At 40.9% G+C, this 19,017-nt stretch overlaps 3 protein-coding genes across 12 annotated transcripts in view; 2 read left to right on the forward strand and 1 right to left on the reverse strand.

Annotated features, from left to right (window-relative positions):
• Window positions 1–15,083, forward strand: part of Btk29a (tyrosine-protein kinase Btk29A) — a 259,480-nt gene extending 244,397 nt beyond the window's left edge. For 7 of the 10 annotated variants that reach the window (XM_076422491.1, XM_076422490.1, XM_076422494.1 and 4 more), the window contains 11 exons: window positions 2,228–2,289; window positions 2,775–2,858; window positions 7,038–7,102; window positions 9,845–9,910; window positions 9,982–10,110; window positions 10,203–10,396; window positions 10,732–10,903; window positions 10,992–11,160; window positions 11,243–11,361; window positions 11,439–11,691; window positions 11,833–13,492. In XM_076422491.1, the coding sequence (XP_076278606.1) occupies window positions 2,228–2,289; window positions 2,775–2,858; window positions 7,038–7,102; window positions 9,845–9,910; window positions 9,982–10,110; window positions 10,203–10,396; window positions 10,732–10,903; window positions 10,992–11,160; window positions 11,243–11,361; window positions 11,439–11,691; window positions 11,833–11,934 (1,415 nt within the window). In that variant the 3' untranslated portion in view covers window positions 11,935–13,492. Of the gene's footprint in view, window positions 1–2,227; window positions 2,290–2,774; window positions 2,859–7,037; window positions 7,103–9,844; window positions 9,911–9,981; window positions 10,111–10,202; window positions 10,397–10,731; window positions 10,904–10,991; window positions 11,161–11,242; window positions 11,362–11,438; window positions 11,692–11,808 lie in introns of all 10 variants that reach the window. The other 3 variants (XM_076422492.1, XM_076422489.1, XM_076422493.1) reach the window with 3 other exon arrangements.
• Nitfhit (ntrilase and fragile histidine triad fusion protein NitFhit) lies at window positions 14,891–16,520 on the forward strand. Its single transcript, XM_076422526.1, has 6 exons — window positions 14,891–15,033; window positions 15,191–15,329; window positions 15,389–15,544; window positions 15,609–15,812; window positions 15,881–16,093; window positions 16,167–16,520. Exons 1-6 carry the CDS (start codon window positions 14,984–14,986, stop codon window positions 16,329–16,331), a joined length of 927 nt encoding a protein of 308 aa, XP_076278641.1. The 5' UTR covers window positions 14,891–14,983; the 3' UTR covers window positions 16,332–16,520.
• Window positions 16,463–18,065, reverse strand: Emc3 (ER membrane protein complex subunit 3). Its single transcript, XM_076422529.1, has 4 exons — window positions 17,778–18,065; window positions 17,443–17,699; window positions 16,906–17,244; window positions 16,463–16,826 (listed from the first exon to the last, which is right to left on the reverse strand). Exons 1-4 carry the CDS (start codon window positions 17,924–17,926, stop codon window positions 16,816–16,818), a joined length of 756 nt encoding a protein of 251 aa, XP_076278644.1. The 5' UTR covers window positions 17,927–18,065; the 3' UTR covers window positions 16,463–16,815.
• Window positions 18,066–19,017: the final 952 nt, after the last annotated feature.

The raw sequence follows: 19,017 nt of genomic DNA on the forward strand, positions 1-19,017 counted from the left end.
TTTAATTACCAACCGTAGAAAGCGGAGACGGTTAATTGGTAGCGCTCGCTAACAAAGTCCACTTTAATTCCCGGCCCAGCTACTGTTTGTAACTTGATCAAAACGATGCCGATAACTCCGTTAATTAAAACCCCGAAATCTCGGATCGTGTACCGTGTACCATTCGCGGACGATCGAATCTATCGATCGAGATCTATCTTTCTTCATTTTTCTTTCTTCTCACTTAATAGAAATTAAATAGAAATTACCAACGGTTTTTCCACCGAAGAACAACTTGCTTTCTGCCTATTAAATATAATTATCGCGATGGAAGAAGTACAAGAGCTCTGCTCCGTCTTTTTAGCAGACATTCTGATAACCCCTTTGGTTTTTTCGCGGACACGGGGAAAACACGGGACAGCCGGTTTAATTGTACAGAAAAATCCACGCGTAACCGGTGTCCGGGTTTCCTCTCTGTTTTTTTTTCCTTTCCTTTGTTTCTCCTTTTTCCCATTTATTTTTTTCATCGTTCTCGCGGACGCGTTTGTCAGAGCGCGCCGCTCAAAAGAACGCCGACTTACAAATTTATTCACGGAACACGCTGTCGAATTTATTTTACCAGACCGCGTATGGAATCGCGGATTTTAGATTAAAAGCGGGCAGAAATGTATTCATCGCGGCTAAAAATATGTAGACCCGGCCAAAAAATCTTCTCCTTTCCCTCGTTTCACCGTTCCGTTCGTGTCTCGTCGTGCGAAAATTAATGGCACGCGTAAACAAATGCGGTGAAATATAACTGAAACTTTTGGCATGAAACTAGAGAGTATACTGTGCCCATAATTATAAAAGTGGTCTAAATTATACAGAGTCTACGCATTAAGTTATGTCACCATTTTTTAGGCATTTCCGGTAGTCCAATTAAAAAATATTTTAAACAAAAGTTTATCAGTACTTGGTGAGCTACATGTTCGCATATTCTTAAATCCGAAAAAATGATTTTTACGTAAAAAAGTAAAGGTCACCTTGACTTTTTTAAATGGCACCATATTCTTTGGACGTCACAGGATTGTTGCTAACGTCGAGACGAATTCGACAGTGTATTATACTATGACCTTGAAATTACCTCAAACTCAAAAATTTTGTATAAAACTAGGATGTTTCCCATCGGGAAATGCACCACATAAAAGCAATGATTTTGTAAGATAACGGAACGTTTTTCTAGAAGGACAAAACCTATTTAGAAATCGTTCTTTGTACAATTTTTCCGCTGTGCGTGCAATTTTTCCAAATTCATTGGAAGCAGATAACATATCACATCCTTCTGTGTTTGAAAACTTACTCATTCTGAAAGACCAAACCGTGATACACTAAATTACGACAGAGAGAATACTGCCGAAAAGCTGATTAGATCGATGAAACGATGACAAACTGATGATTGTAAAGCGTACGCGACAAATACAAACATAATATGGGAAGCGACGAAAGTAAACGTAAACCGAGACGCCCTAATTATGGCGACAACGAAAAATCTAATACAAGGGGCCGGAGTTCGAACATCTGATGTAACTTGATTTATTTTGTAAGAAATAATTTGTCATTAAAATTACTTTTGCACAAAATTTTTGAGTTTGAGGTCATTTCAAGGTCATAGTATAATACACTGTTGAATTCGTCTCGACGTTAGCAACAATCCTATGACGTCCAAAACGTATGGTACCATTTAGAAAAGTCAAGGTGACCTTTACCTTTTTAAAATCATTTTTTCAGATTTAAGAATATGCGAAAATGTAGCTCACCAAGTACTGATAAACTTTTGTTTAAAACATTTTTTAATTGTACTACCGGAAATGCCTAAAAAAAAATGGTGACATAACTTAACGCGTAGACGCTGTATATTTCTTGCTTCAAGATTATTTAGGGAAAGGATGTTAACACTAAATGTGACAAATCAGAAATAGTTTCAAAAAAGAAACAGTCTTACCGTTTCCATATTTGATGAATCGATTTTTAGCATTCGCATCGACGAATGCATAAATTGTAAAATGAAAGCAATCGCGTGTATAATAAATAAATATCGGAGCAGCTTGATAATGGTAGCAACGAAGCAATTACGGCGTGCGAATTATTCATGACCAGCTTTGCTATATTTGAAACAGCGCAGAGTAAAACGTTCGATTAAAATTAATAAGGCTTTAAGCGTAGCTTAACGAAGATTTTAGCTAATGACGATTCTCTTTCTATTTTACAGGGACCCCCTCGACTCCCATAATGCCAGGAGGAACGCCGGGAACTCCGTCTTCTAAAACAAAGGTAAAACAACAATCTCTCCTTCTCGGAATATTATCTCAATCCTTTCGGAAACATTTTCCTCTAATTTCAACCAGAAAAGGAATAACTCCGACGAAGCTAATCGACTAACAATTTCATTTGCCAATATTTTCACGACAAATACATAATAATTAGATTTAGCAACGTCCCAGCACTGTAGAGAAGCACAAATATAACGCTCGAATCGTCCAAAAAATGTTTCAATTGTGCGCGAAGCGTAAAGTAGCCAAAAGAAAAATACGCTATCTCGTGAAAGTTTTGTGCACAGCTCTTTTTCGGCATCGTTTTGTAGGAACACGGACGAACGGGAGAGGGATTCGTTTAACCGGTTTAAAATATTGTGGACTTCTAAATAATATAATGCTCTCGCTTGAAAAAATTTACTGTACACTTTCTGTTACGGTACGCGCGAATGTGAATTCGCAGTGGTTTGTTAACGATGGTAATTGTTGAACACGGTGTTTCAGGACAAAATAATGATGAGAACGAAGGTGGTGGTGGCTCTGTACCCTTTTCGAGCGATCGAGGGAGGCGATCTTTCTCTCGAAAAGGTAAGTACGCATCGAATTCGAGAAAACGGACTCGTAAATTGTCGGCCTCTTTGCTTAATTTTACTGTTCTATTTCTGGTCGAAAAATGAATAGGTTCTCCGATTTGTCTCTACTTTGATCTAGAATTCTATAGGATTAAAGTCGTCATTTAATTGCTCAATTCCTAACGTTAAATCGAATCAGTTCTCTCATTGTATCTAGAAACAGTAAAAAAGTTAACGGTTCTACAAGAAGTAACTTCTAAAATACATTTAAGTTGTGAATTTATGCATCTATGAAGAAAGGCGGCACCGGCTCGTCAAGTTTCGAACACGATTAAAATTCTAATCCCGTCGATGATCAACGACTCGCGCGGATGATTCATGCGGCCGGATAACGGACTCGATAATGTCCTGCGTCGATCCTATTTTCAGCGAGTATCGCGCCCAGCATCCTCGGAATTCCGTAGATCCGGTTATCCTCTAATACGCGGAGGAACCACTTCCGGATCCCATTAACACTTGAACATTGCCATTTGCACCGCGGACGCCGCTTTATCAACCGTTAAATCAACCGTGCGGCGTTTTAAAGCTTTTGCTACTCGACCATACGCACGTACACGCGAATCGATCTCTCGTGGATCGAGCCAAATCTGCAGTCAGCATTACGGCGCGGCGGTTCCAACAAATTTCTATTCCCGAGAATTTATTCATGAACCACCGTCGGTGTAGCAATTTCATTCCCCTCGCCCCCCGAAACCGATCCGTTTTGCTGTTAATCTGTTTTTATCCCGGCAAATATTCTTCGACCCTGCATAATCCCTTTGTTCGAAAAACCTGTTTTTCACGTACGCCGTTATTCGAAAATATACCATCGCGGAACGGGTTTCTCTTAAGGGGGTGGACTCGCGTTTCCAGGATTACAAGGGTGCGGGATGCGCCTTCTCATTTCGCGATAATGCAAAGGGGTCCCATGGAAATCACCGACACAAATTTCCCCGACACGGTTTTCAACGACTCCAGATTTGACCGACAACGGCTTTAACCGAAAACGATTTTGACCGACAACGAATTTGATCCACAATGACTAGAGACGACCACAGTATGTATTATCATATGTATTATATGTATTATCATACAGTATTATCATACTGTGGTCGTCTCAAGTCGTTGTCGATCAAATTCGTTGTCGATCAAATTCGTTTTCGATTAAAGGCGTTGTCGGTGATTTCCTTGGAGCCAATGCAAAAATAGGGTTTTTCAATAGTCAAAAGTGCTTGATAAAAGATCACTCTAGGCCGCGATCTCCCTCAAACATCCTACTTTTTAACCGACTTCGAAAAAGGAGGAGGTTACTCAATTGTACATGCTTTTTCCTTTCGCTTTTTTTCCATGTGTGTTCAACGATTACGCCGAGATGGATGGACCAATCGGAACGAAACCTTTGTATCTTGTAGAGTGCATATGTCCCCAAGGTGGTCCCGTGAAAAAAATTTTGAATTTTTCAATTCCTTACGATTTTATTTGCGAAAAATGAATTATTTCATATATGTTCACCGATTACTCCGAGATGGATGGACCAATCAGGATAAAACCTTCTGTATTTTGTAGGGTGTCTCCCTACTGTCTGTTAACTTGGAAATCAGTAGGTGGGAACAGAAGATACATTAATATGTGAAAGCATGTAGAAGAATTGAAGGATTTTCGTAATTTCCAGTGTCGTCAATATTCAATTTTGCACCGCCTCCGAGACGATTGTATTGTACTTACGTTCGTGTGTATTCGCATAAATTAAATGGAAATTATTTCATACTTTTTAGTGCATTTTTTTAGTGCGTTTTTTCGAAGTCGGTTTAATTTTTTTTTATAAAATTTTGCGTTTACGTATTCGCTACATGCTGCCGAATAATGCAAATTACGCCTCGTAAACGTAAAAATAGGATTTTTGAGGGTGATCGCGGCGTCGATTGATCTTTTATCTAGCGCTTTTGACTACTGAAAAGTCCCATCTTTACATTATCGAGAAATGAGAACGCGCATCCCGCACCCTTGCAATCCTGGAAACGAGACTACCCCATTAATACAGAACCCTCTTATAACGCGGAGCAAAATTTGCAATTTGATTTCATTTGATCTGGTTTGCAGTACTTGCGAGTTTCTTATAAAACGATATACGAATTATTCCTGTTATGGGAGGGTACACAGAGCACACTTCCAGACAATTAAGCAAGAAAATCGTGTGCACTACAACAGAAAATTTTGTGTACGAATAAAATGCACGACATTTCCGTGAACAAATCCGCGAGAGGATCGATCGGTCTGTGAATTCTGCTGGTCGAGGACCGAGCAATAATCGAGATACACTTTTCCCGTGGCTCGAAGAAATCCCGGTGCACAACCAGAGAGAAAAGAGGAAGAGAGAGAAAGAGAGACTCTTCAGCCGGAAAACGTTTCTCGGGTTTTCGCTCAATTTCATCCGTGCTCGATGATACACCGACGCATCTCCCGACGTTCGCCCGATAGAGACGAAACGTTGAAGAGAGAGAAGGCAAAAAAAAAGAACCCAGAGAAAAAAGGCGGCAAACAGGGAATAAAAAGAAAGAATGGAAAACTGGGTCGGTCGGGGATACACGGGAAATATAAAAATCTCCGGGAACAAACACGAGCGACGTGGAAAACCGGTCCGGGGGATACGGTTTAGCGAGGGACGACGAAAATCGCGGTTTTCCCGGCAGTTTTCCACCCGCGCCACCGCGCCGGGTTCGTGTAACGTTATTCGATTTCTCCGGCCGGCCGTAAAAAGCGTTTCGAAAGCTCGTCGGGGATCGTTGAAAGCTTCCGAACCCCGCTGTCCCGTTGCTCCGTGAAACGATCGACTAGTCTACCTGATATCTTCACCAAGAAACCCTCTATATTGCAACCGAAGTCTATGCTTCACCTCTGGCATCGAGACCACGTGATTTAGAGTCTGCCGGCTGTCCCAGCTGAGAAAATTATGAAAATGTTTCTTCTATAAATTCGTTCTTGTTCCACGAAAGTGATTGTTTGCATAGATTTTGATGTTGTTTGAATAAATTCTAGTTTAAATAGAAACAAACTTACTTCTACTACCGATTTGAATAAATTTGATATAGAAGACGATAAATCGAGACGAACACGACGGTGTACGCCCTTTCGTATTTTACTCACTCCTTCGAATCATAAATGCATGACATTTGCAACCCGGTGATATTTAACTGTTTCGGAGAACATTTCGAGGACAGTGACGATTAAATGGCGAGCAAATCATACAGTTAATTACGAATATCGATTTAGCATAAAACAGCAATATCTACAAGCTTTTCGCTATTATTAACTCTGCTACGCGAATTAGTGGTTCGAAACAAAATCAACACGCCGAGCACGTCGGCGTAATTAGATTAGATAATTTAATTAATTATTTGGACGTTGCGGAGGCGCGTGTAACGAATTTGTAATCTAGCAGAATATTATTGCGAGTAAGTTCTTGCGGTATTAAACATGTACAGGGTGTACAAAAAGTAATGGTCATCCGTCCTAGGGGTGAATCTATACCTCAGGATCGCTGGAAGTTTTTAAAGGAAACTTGCCGCAAAATTGTTTATAACGAAGAAAATTGTTGTTAAAGTTTTTGTTTACATCAACGCCTTCTACTCATCGAAACTATTTTTTCTGGATGAGTGGAAGGTGTTGATGTAAAAAACAACTTTACCAACAATTTTCTTTGTTACAAACAATTTTGCGGCAAGTTTCTCTTACAACTGTCCACCGATCCAGTGGTGTTGGTTCACCCCTAGAACGGATGACCATTACTTTTTATACACCTTGTACGAGGGCTTGAAGGGAAACAAATTAAAAATTGAAATTAACCACCGGCGCGCCGGTTGAAAAAATAGCTCCGGAGGCTGAAGACCAAAGTAGAGCCAAGTCCGAAAGTTAATATTATCCTAAACGAAACTAAAACGCGGCTCGCCGGTGTTGTTCTTTCCATTGTAAAAATCCGTCCGTGATAACAAGAGGTTGGAAAATGAACGGGGTTCGAAGGCGACGATGCTAATCCATAAACTGGGAGAGCTTTCACGGGGACCGCGGAGCTTATGCTGACACATATGTATAGCGCACTATAAAACCTCCGCGGGAAACAGACGGTTCGTCAGAGGTAAATTAACTTCTGTTATTTCAGGGCGCCGAGTACGAGGTGCTGGACGATTCTCAGGAGCACTGGTGGAAAGTCAAAGACGAACACGGGTGCGTAAAACGTAAAACACGAGCGAGGCCGCGCCGCGCCGGTGCATTGTGCATCGCTGCACGGTGCATAAACGCCGCGGCTCTGCATAAAAATCGCAATGAACCGGGAGAAATGATGCGGAGTAATCAAGTTGAAGCAATTACTCGTGCCTTTTAATCTCTGCTGAAGCATTCGATGAGCTCTTGTTGCTTTCGTTATTCTTTCGCCTCTCTGTGAGACGAATATTTTTATACAAATTGCGCGAACACGACAAAACGGGAAAAAGTACAGACGCTACAGGCAACGTACAAACGTGAAGAGATAAGCAAAGAAATAGAGACGAAACCATGCTGAAAGCAACGTATAAATAAGACAAAAAAGAAGCAGTGCGAAAGGTGTTCGTAGTTCAATTTTTATAATTGATGTTGCCGCTTTCCGTATACCGTGTGAAATTCTTTGGTTTCCTTCCCTATAAACAAACAATTTCTTCAAAAAAATGCCTGCTTCTGGAGCTCTTCAACGACACTCGCCAGTTTCCCCACTAGAAACAATCTTGATCCATAAACAAACATTCTATATTCCGGCAGCCCAACAACCTAGTCAAACAAACTTGTCAAGAACCTATCCAGCACAAAGTCAGCCAACATCGATGGTCACGTTCCTGTGAAAATCCGAATTAATGCAACCCCATCAGTTGTGCAAGCATCGTCGCAGGTATCCAGCGAGGGCTGGATATTGTTTCCGTTTTAATTTCAAGGTATCAAGTCGTCGAGTGCTTTTAAAGGCTTAGTTCGGCGTCGCTTCATATTCCAATAATAACTGCTTAGTATTCCCAAAAGCGGATTATAAGCGGTACGAAGGGGGAACGGGGAGAGTCGTGTTGGCAGCGAGGAGAAATGGTCGGCGGGAGGACACCGGCCTTGGCAACCATAAGGAAACCGCGGCTCGTGTCAAGGAAACGCTCGAGAGAGCCAAGGAGAACCGGGACGGGACCCGATATTGCTATGCACGCCTAATCGATGCGCGGACGTGCGTGAAATATCCGAACCGATCATTTTCGCGTGTCGAAACTTCGAGGAAGAATCGAGCACCGAACAAACACACTTTGTGGGCCATTTTCATAAAATGTCAAGGCTGGAATCGGCCTGGAAATTCTTATGCCGTAAACGACGTTCCAATTAAGTCGAATTGCTTTATTGATTTTATAGACAAATGCAATATCGGGACTTGTGCGGGTATTTTTGCGATTCTGGCCCATTCACAGTGGGCTGAGCGTTATTTCAAGGTATAATATTATATTATTATAGGTCTTTGAATTCGTCTCGATGCCAGTTAGAAATTTTGGAACGCCACATCTCGTCACAGAATCATCTAAACCTAGTTATATTTTGGATCTGGGTGTTTTAAAGGTTTGTCACTTTACAGACAAATTTGTTCAATATACGAAACTTGAAAAAATTGACTTTTGGCCACGAAAAACGGGATTCCAGCCCATAATGGCCACTGTGCGCCGACTGGCTAGCTCGTTATTGGCGACACATCCCCCTAACAATGCCGAGTGCCGCGATCGCTAATTGGCTCTCATTAAAACTTAAGCAACTTGATCTGGAACGGGGATGGCCCGGGAACTATACCCGTGACTCCTACGGCGTATAATTAATAACTAGGAGTTCAAGGCTCCATTGTCTTTTCATCGGGACAACGTCGATTTCATGTGAATTCGCGGGATTCATAGTTTTGTGTACAAGTTTTGGGCCGCTGCTACGGTTTTGCGATAATAACGTTTGCCAACGGTGTGCAATGTAAGACGCAGGTGGTCGCAATTAGGCGGAAATGATCGCTAGATTGCCAGCGAGGATAGAATTCTCCCCGGGGTTCCAATGTTAAACTTTCTTCCGAAATTTCCAACAGTCTTACGCATATCACTTACACGTTGTTTGTGGTAATATCCTCTGGAGGATCGCTAACTGGGTCTCATTAAAACTTAAGTAACTCGATCTCCCAATGAGATGGGCTTCTACGAACACTGTGACTGATTAATAACAGAAGCGTAGGCATTGCAAGTCGTCCCTTTGACAGCTGTGCGACTGTTGAAGCCTTTATTCCGCGTCCCGATCAAAAGCACTCTAATTCGATTACTTGATAGAGTCCCAAAGGTATATCTACTCTGACCGAGAATTGCCTACTCCTCTGATTCGTCTGACTGTTGTACTCGTTCGACCGAATTCACCGAAGATCGTTCAATTTTCGTTAGCAGGGTCTTATTCGATCATTCTGATCAGATTCTACTGATCCAATCGTCGTCCCCTCGCCTTATTCTACTTGTCTGAACTCGGGAGACCATATTCTACTTACTCGACCTTCCCTCTTGTCTTTCTAAACGAGACTCGAATCAACTCCATTTTATTAGATCAAACTTGAATCGAAGATCTACAGTAAATCTCTCTATGTTTGCTCTAGACATACCTGATTCACTGTGTACTTAAAATGACACGCATTAAAGTATATGTATTCAAATGCACGTGTGTTAATAATACACGTTCAAAACCACGATCTCTAATTGCTCAGAGTGCGCTCCTAGAACTCCAAAGTATCAAATATTAGTCAGAGAAACATCAAACATACTCCTTAACTATTCACACTCGAAATTATTTTAACTGGAAAGCCAAACGACGAATAGTTATTACGAGAGATCAAATGAATCGTGTGGCAAGGGGTTAATATATTATTCTCATTCACAAATGTTCGCTATTATCTTTCAGATCCATCGGCTACATCCCCAGCAACTATGTCAAAGAGAAAGAGCTGCTGGGTCTCCAGAAATACGAGTGAGTATTTCACGAGGTAATTCGTAGAAATTGCTGAGCATTCACCTGATTCCTCTTTTTTTTCATTGCAGATGGTACGTGGGCGACATGTCCAGACAACGCGCGGAATCATTGCTCAAACAGGAAGACAAGGAAGGCTGCTTCGTTGTCCGCAACTCTTCTACCAAAGGGCTCTACACGCTTTCCCTCTACACTAAAGTGTAAGTGCTCCCATCCCCACCCCCCACCCCCTACAAACTGTTCCATACCTCCAGTTCGCAGTTCCGCAATTAAGAGAAAGATTCCGTTGCAGCCCGCATCCTCACGTGAAGCACTATCACATCAAGCAGAACACCAGAGGAGAATTTTATTTGTCGGAGAAGCACTGCTGCGGCTCCATACCAGATTTAGTCAACTACCACAAGCACAATAGCGGAGGCTTGGCTAGCAGATTGAAGACCAGCCCTTGCGATCGCCCTGTACCACCGACTGCTGGCCTTAGTCATGGTTCGTAGCCCTCTGCGACAGTGTCCGCCTAGCTTAACGGGGTAGACTCGTTTCTCATTTCTCGGTAATGCAAAGATGGGGTTTTTCAGTAGTCCAAAGCGCTAGATAAAAGATCAATCTAGGCAGCAGTCACGAGGCGTAATCTTTGCATTATCGAGAAATGAGAAAATGAGAGACGAGACTACCCCCATAACGGGGTATTCTGATTTTTCATCTTCAGGACATACTCTGTAAAAAGATGTTAAAATGTTAAAAATTCGCAGAAAATACGAATACCCCGTAACGCAGTTATCTCGAGATCAGTAAAGAAATAAATAACCTAATTCCATGCACAGATAAGTGGGAGATTGATCCAGCCGAGCTGCATTTGTTGGAGGAGCTTGGATCCGGACAGTTCGGAGTAGTTCGCAGAGGCAAATGGCGTGGCTCCATAGACGTTGCTGTCAAGATGATGAAAGAGGGCACTATGTCCGAAGACGATTTCATTGAGGAAGCTAAAGTGATGACGTGAGTAGCTTCTGCTGCAAGATTAAACACCTGGAAAATGTATTCGTTATATCAGAATGATCGATAAGTATTGGATGGTTCTTTCCAGGAAACTTCAGCATCAGAACTTGGTTCAGCTGTACGGTGTTTGCAGTAAAGACAGGCCAATATACATTGTTACCGAGTACATGCGACACGGATCTCTCCTCAACTACCTCCGTCGCCATGAAGCAACATTAGGAGCGAATGTTGGTCTTCTGTTGGACATGTGCATACAGGTGAAGTTATATATCAGTAATTGCAATTGGTAGTCGTTTATATATATATATAGTTTGTCTGACACTTTGATTCTGCTCGCAGGTTTGCAAAGGAATGGCTTACTTGGAGAGGCATAACTACATTCACAGAGATCTTGCTGCACGCAACTGTCTGGTTGGCTCCGAAAACGTGGTGAAAGTCGCAGACTTTGGATTGGCAAGGTAAACGCGCACAACAGTTTAGTTATCTATGGTTAAATTGATAATGGGTTCTAAACGTACTCTAAACTCGATTCTAGGTATGTGCTGGACGATCAGTATACCAGTAGCGGCGGTGCTAAGTTCCCAATCAAGTGGGCGCCACCAGAAGTCTTGAACTACACTCGCTTCAGCTCAAAATCCGATGTCTGGGCATACGGAGTGCTCATGTGGGAGGTGTTCACTTGTGGAAAGATGCCTTATGGTCGCCTAAAGAACACTGAAGTCGTCGAGCGAGTTCAACGTGGTGTGATCCTCGAGAGACCCAAGGCTTGCTTCAAGGAAGTTTATGAGGTTCGTCGTTGATCAATCTGAATTACTGTGTTCACCTAAAATCTTGAACTTATGGCGAAATTGTATGGTATTAGTCTAAAGATCTTACCATACCGAGTTGTATTCTTTTGTCATAAGATGAAGCTGACTGGATGATTGCAGGTGATGCGAAAATGCTGGGCCCACTGCCCCGAGGTCCGACCGTCGTTCCGCGTGTTGAAGGAACAGCTGATCAGCGTGTCTCAGGGTCTGCTCAATGATTGACTCAACCTTCTACGGTGTATGCGGCTGTCGTCGCCATCGAACCGGTCAATACAAGCGGCGAAGTCTCCCTCGTTGGAGCGTTCGCCCTCGATACTACCATCCTCGAACTCCTCGTCGTCGTACAACTCGTCGACGTTGCCGTCGTCGCGCAAGAGCCGCGCACCAGCCTCCCTGCCGCCGTCGGTCGATTTTCTACATCTCTCCTCGTCCACGTGTAAATTGAAGAAAGAGGGTTCGTCCTCACCGAGTACACCCGGCCACCAACCTAGTCAACCATCCTCAAGCTCGTCGAACGTCTGTGACATTTGCAGTTCCTACGGACACCCGTGGATCGAGATTTGCAAGGCGATACGAGCCACGAAAGGCAAATAAGATTTCTTTCTTTTCTTTTTTTTTCTCAAAGCGTGCGTGCGTGTGTATGTGTGTATGCATGTCCCGAAACATACCCGTGTGTCGCAACCCGAGCTGTTCTTAATTTTTCGAGACACCCGAACATGTGAAGCTAGTTTTAAAAACCCAAGAAATCGAACAAATTGTAACAGAAATGTAACACATTGTATAGCACTCGACTATCTTACACACGCGTTCGGATGTCCCATAGGAAGGACCCCAACTTCGATTTTATCCAGTTTTTGTACGCTGCTAGCATACAAAGCCCCCAACGGTGAATAGAAAAATTAGCTACAGTTGCTCGACAGTTACTGTAATTGGGGTTACAGTGACGAAGAAAGATTTTTGCATATCTTCGAAACCACCAAGTAACTATGGCTACTATTTCGTATATGATATCATTATAGTATGCTATCATTGTATAAAAGCTAGCTCTGATTGCAACCTTACACGCCAGAAGGATCTTGATGCAACAATTGTTCAGCCAGCAGCGCCACGCATCCTCCACCTCTTCGTCCTTCCTCGTCCTTGCTCGTCCATACTTGACCTCGTTAAACATACCGGGTGGCGTGCCTAAAACCGAACAAATCCAGTTTTATCGAACAATAACGTACCGTGCATTTAAACGTGGATTTTATATGCTGAACAGTATTTTCCGGAAGTTGCTTTAATTTTACATAACTTACGTGTTCAACGACATTTTTATCTTGTCCGTCATCGCGCGCCCTTGGAACGGTGTTTTATAGGTAGGATTGAGATTATGCGCGCCACCTAGAATCTTTTTATTCGAAAACTAAGAAATTTTATTGAGATTTTCCCCGCTCTACCCCGATTTTCCCTCCTTGCCCGTATGATTTTCAGTCTCTCAAATTCCATACAACGATATGGATGCATTTACGAATAGAACAGTAGTATTTATTGAGTGTCCTCGAACGGATATAACTAGTAAGTCGTGACTCTTCCGTAGGAGCATATACTGGCCCCTTTTGTTATCGACTTTTTAACGGAACACAATAAACGTAAAACTCCTACGAACGGAGAGAGAGAACAAAAAAAAACAATTATTTCTGCTTAACGAATGGATTTCATAAATGAATGTCTCACTTCTGTATTATATACTATGACGATTTAATAAAAATAGTAAATAAAGAAACGAAGAACAAAAACACACACACACGAGGAACCAGCGGAATTATTTATAGGTTTAGGAAACCCAGATAGCGACGCGTACGTCGAACAATTAACGGAATGCTCAAACTGTGACATCACTAGTCTCGCTCGATATTTGCTACTCCTCAATAATCATTCTCCTCGACATCTCGCACAGCAAAATTGCCAAGCATTCGTTTGGGTCTCTCGGTTATCGAAAGGTGCAGACTGTCGCATTTTAATCTGATAAACAATACTTTAGTAGGCTAACAATCACGTGTTAACCCTTTGGACTCGAAGCAATTTTAATTCGAAAATCAAGCCATTTCTGTCAACCCAGATAATTTTTCCTTCTCCAGATCGAGCACGTATAATTATAAAAATTGTGAAAAATCTTAATAAATTCAGTCTTGTAATTTTTATAAAACATTATAAAGGTGTCCCACGTAACATTTTTCACGATTTTTCAACTACTAGCGATCATCTGACAAAAAATATTTCAAACAAAAGTTGATCAGTTCTCGATTGGCTATACATTGCAATAAAAAAAAGTTCGAAAATTTGTTCTTTTTGTTATTGTCAAGGCCACCTTCTTTTTTCTAAACGACACTTCAAGGTCATCCGAAGGTCATGGTATACTAGTCCGTTGAATTCGTCTTGATACGGGCTGTAATACTGTTAAGTCAAAAGTACAAAGTATCTCGTTTATTATTGAAAATAATCTTTGACTCTTTGCCTTCCGTTTCGTTAATTAAATCTCCCGGTTTGAGGTTATTTGAATAATTGAGTAGCTGGAAAAAAGTTATCGAAAAAGTTTCAAGTTTCAACAAAATGTAATATGGTGGAATAATAATTCGTTCCCACCTTTCGTTTGAACGTCATTTTCAACGAATAGATTAGAATGCGACAATCTGTATCGAGATAGAAGTATAATGGACTTATACGAGAAGAAATGGAAACCTCTTCCTCGCAAAACGCGTCAGTATTCTTGTTATCACTTATTCGCTCGCAGACTTTCGAGAGATGCAACGTTGCTCGAACGTAATTCTCGACAACTTGGACGTAAAATTTGATTATTCGAATCAGAAAAAGCTACGTCTGAACGTGAGAGAGGAACTGGACCGTCTTCGAAGAAAACCGCGAATTTTGAACTGTGTATTATGAAGTTTCGATTTGGAGTATCTTATCTCGAAGTGTCACGTCGATGTGCGCGCATCGAGAGGTCACGTGTGTATGCGCGCGCATCAAGAAATCACTGTTCGACTATAGATTGCTCCTAACCTAGTGGACTTCGACACTCCTTTCGAATTAACAAACTTCAAAGCAATTGCAATGTGTAATTCGAGTAATAAGTGTAACTAATCATTTCTATTAATCGTTGTTTTCTCCCATCGAAGGAAACGTCATAATAAAATTGATGCGCGGAATTAGTATACGTGTACCGTTTTACACTGTTTGATATTTACGAGAGTACTAGGATTGGAAATGTTCATAACTGTAAAGTAAATAAATGATAAGCATGCGATTTGTTATCGGTTTTACTAGTGTCAAACATTGCAGGTAATAATTGTAAAAAAATTACGGTGTATCAAATAAACCATTCAAAGTAATGTCGATTCGATTTCTAAATATCTGTTCGTATTAGAGATTTCTCTGTCACTTGTGTTATTCTCATCACCGGCTTTTTTTTTATTTGTTGTCAAACATATGTTTTCAGAACACTCTTCGCAAGACATTACAGCGTCATGGAGAACCCATTGATCGCTGTATGTCAAATGACATCGACGAATGATAAAGAAAGAAACTTGAAAACTGTACGTGAACTTGCTGAGAAAGCTAAATCCAGATCGGCTTGTGTAAGTATGAAAACATTTATTTAACATTGGTCAGTTAATAATTAAATCCTATTCTATAGATGGCATTTTTTCCCGAAGCATGCGATTACTTAGCAGATAATAAAAAAGATACAGTGGCTATGGCGCAGCCGTTAGATGGCCCAACAGTAGAGTCTTACCAAGAAATTGCGTGGAACAATAAAATTTGGCTCTCGTTAGGTGGATTACATGAAGCAGTAAGATATTTCAAAATATCTTTGAGTATATTTATTTTTGGATTAATACTAATTATCATTATAGTTAGCCAACAATGAACGAATAAGTAACACGCACATTGTCATAAACAGTGATGGTGAGATTGCTGGCACTTATAGAAAAGCTCATTTATTTGATATGGATAACAGAAGTACTGGTGTTAGGCTAATGGAGTCGGATTATGTTCAACCAGGAGACAAAATTGCACCACCTGTGTCCACGCCAATTGGTAAATTAGGACTCGGTATTGTATCCTTTGCGTAGACAAACAATATTCTTAAAAAAGAAGGATTGGAAGTACTTAGCAAGAGAATCAGTGCTATGATATGCGTTTTCCTGAGTTGTCCCTTGCACTGAGAAACATGGGAGCAGAAATTTTAACTTATCCATCGGCGTTCACGTACCAAACAGGTGCTGCGCATTGGGAAGTAATATTACGAGCTCGGGCAATAGAGACGCAATGTTATGTTGTGGCTGCAGCTCAAACTGGTGCACATAACAAGAAGAGGGTGAGCTGGGGTCATGCCATGGTAAATATCACTGTTCAAGAAATCTGTAATTTCTTTACTCTCTGCAAAATATGAATCAAATACTTTTCGCTAGATTATAGACCCCTGGGGAACAGTAATTGCTCAATGCAGCGATACAACTGATATAGCAACAGCAGAAATAGATTTGGGACTTGTTCAACAAGTTCGCGGAAATATGCCGTGCGAGAACCATCGCAGAACAGACTTGTACCCAAAAATGGAATTCCTAAATTGTTAATAGGTCGTAGATCATTGAAATTAATATGCATTCAACGCGTTATCAATTTTATACGAGCGAACGCTCGTGCCTAACTGTCGATGTAAAAAGTAGCTAAGTATTAAAGGGTTTAAAACGCAGTTCATGCTACATTTTTGTAACATACATGTATAAAACAAACATTTATTATAATACATCTTATTGTACATACTTGTATAATGATCCATGAATATTAAATATGAATACCTTTGTACCTTAAAAGTGAAGGATAAAGTGAAAGTAAGATGCTCTATCTATACAAATAGATAACTTTTGTATATAGTCGATAAAGAATGCACGAGATTGCCGAAATTTAATCAAGACTTTCTAGGATTAAATTGTGGAACAGTATCTCCGAGGAAATTATAATATATTATTTGCTGTGCTAATTAAAATAATTAATATTTAATAATTATTTAAAACTTCAAATATTTTCTTTTTTAATGGCACGTGAAATGCGTTTATTTTATTTGCTACCTGTAAAAAGTGAATCGTGAACGTTAGAAGAAGATCGTTGTAAAACAAAACGACGATATCACAAACAAAATCTACATACTTTCGCTATCTGCTCTTTGATATCCTATAAGATCTGCTTCAACGCCTTGCAATGCCCAAGTATGCTCGTATATCTCTAATGCTTCCCATTCAGACTTGAAGGCAGCTTTAGGATCTGGTGGCATGGACATTGCTGCACCAGATACCGCATCCTGTTGAATTCTAAAAGCATCGGCAGCATTGTTCTCCCCGAGAACAAGCGTGTAAATCGATCTTAACCCAAACACATTCAGGAAATACCAAGATGCGGATGAAACCCATGCAGCATCGAGGGTAATTAATTCTATTCCGCGTTGCAACATTGGTTTGAAACGCAACGTCAATGGAAATGGCACTTTGGCTGAAATAAAATTACAGTGTTACTCAAATAGGAAATTCAGTTGTAGCCAGTACTAAAATACAGTAAGTCCTCGAAAATTAAACACTTCTTCCTTGCTAGAATAATTCCGTTCTATATGGTTTCTGTCTTTTTACAGATACAACACTTAAATGTTAGTTGAGGACTTACTGTACCCAAATAATAAGCTTCGATATTTACTAGTAACGAAACCAGACAGCATCCAATTGATCCATCCTCCTATGAGCACGGTAGGTAGAACGTTAGTAACATTTCCCTTCAACATGTCTATCATCACGTTAGGATCAGTGATTGGATTTTGCGACACAGGAGCACGCTTTTGTGTCTTGAAATACCCTGTCTCTTCGTTATTAAAGAAATGTCTTCTGCTGATAAATGCCATCTTTGGAATATATTGACCATTTTCCCTAAGCAATCTAGACCGTATCATCACTTGACTAGAAGAAACATAATGAAAACGTCAATAACGAATAAACCGTGAATAAACTCTGAAATATAAGGTTTCGACTAATCACCTGTCTTGCACTTGATGAAGCTCAACCTTCTTCTGCGAGGCGAGTAATATGGAAACATAATGACGGATAATACCTACGAGAAAGGTGATTACTACGATCGGCAAGAACACCCAGCCCCGAATATTTGGATCTAAAAGCAACTCGGCCATGCCACTTTTCGCTGCACCGAATTTTACACGGATGAAAGAAGAAAGTTAAGAAAACCAAACAGACTGAAACACATTTTACGAAGGCGAGAGTACTACGCGCATGCCGATCACGGATTTCGGACATTGGGAGCCCTCTGGAGGAGACAGTCCAGCAATCATCGTTTGGACTTCGTCGATAGCGAAGTCTCATTTAATTTTATCTGAAAATATGCGGACGCTCTTTTGTCAGCTGGTTTTACGAAGTACATCAAGTGACATGAATGGAATGAGAGAAAATAAATACAATGGTATATATAAACACAGACGAGGTATAGGAGTACGTAGAATAATGTAGATCAATCACCATATGGACAAAGAGTAGGGATACAACAAGAGGCGACACTCCGGGCGGCACCTTTGATGTCGATCGCTCGACTTCATTGAATGATAGAAATAAAAAATATTCAACCTGATTCAACTTTCTTTTCCGTACCGTATTCAATTCTTCTTCTCGATTTCGAAATCGTAATATTTATCTAAATAATGTAAAAGTGCAGACAATTTTTTTTATGTTTATGTATGCTATGTATAAAGTTTTACAAAATACTTTAATCCAACAAAGATATTCAGGTGTTCTGTTTCTTCTAACTCACCCTGTATACTGTATACCAATGTAATACCGACGTAGCTCGCAATTTCGTTTTTGCATACAGATTATGTCTATGTGACTTGCGCGAAGAACAGTTACGCTCTCCACCAATCAGAAACGATTACAAAAATCACGGATTACTGTGAAAAATCACCGTGATTGTCAAACTTGATCTCCGGAAACCAGAAATTTCTGCCTCTTTCTCCTGCAATCCCGTAGATTTTGGCGAGAAAATGTGAAAAATCCAAGTCTCAATTCTAGGAGATCAGTGGTTCGGAAGTTACGCGTGTTCAAACTTGAGCGCTTTTCATTATTTTTTACAGTTGAGGGCGCCGCCATTTTGGTATGCAGATCGTGTGCCGGTCGGTAATGCAGAGCGGGTGCCGGTAAACCGCACAGAGCTCGCCAATCTATATAATGGCAGGGGTTCGTCGTGGTGGGACAGCGATCCGACGGAGGGCGG

The sequence above is a fragment of the Lasioglossum baleicum genome, chromosome 4 (genome assembly GCF_051020765.1).
Source record: "Lasioglossum baleicum chromosome 4, iyLasBale1, whole genome shotgun sequence".
Taxonomy (NCBI): domain Eukaryota; kingdom Metazoa; phylum Arthropoda; class Insecta; order Hymenoptera; family Halictidae; genus Lasioglossum; species Lasioglossum baleicum.

Coding starts and splice junctions, on each gene's coding strand:
- Emc3 (XM_076422529.1), bottom strand. CDS start 17,926: ATGGCCGAGTTGCTTTTAGATCCAAATATTCGGGGCTGGGTGTTCTTG. Junction 17,700..17,777: donor CTTCATCAAGTGCAAGACAG/GTGATTAGTCGA, acceptor TGTTTCTTCTAG/TCAAGTGATGATACGGTCTA. Junction 17,245..17,442: donor GCTGTCTGGTTTCGTTACTA/GTAAATATCGAA, acceptor ATTTTATTTCAG/CCAAAGTGCCATTTCCATTG.
- Nitfhit (XM_076422526.1), top strand. CDS start 14,984: ATGATAAGCATGCGATTTGTTATCGGTTTTACTAGTGTCAAACATTGC. Junction 15,813..15,880: donor GTAAATTAGGACTCGGTATT/GTATCCTTTGCG, acceptor CAAGAGAATCAG/TGCTATGATATGCGTTTTCC. Junction 16,094..16,166: donor TGAGCTGGGGTCATGCCATG/GTAAATATCACT, acceptor ACTTTTCGCTAG/ATTATAGACCCCTGGGGAAC.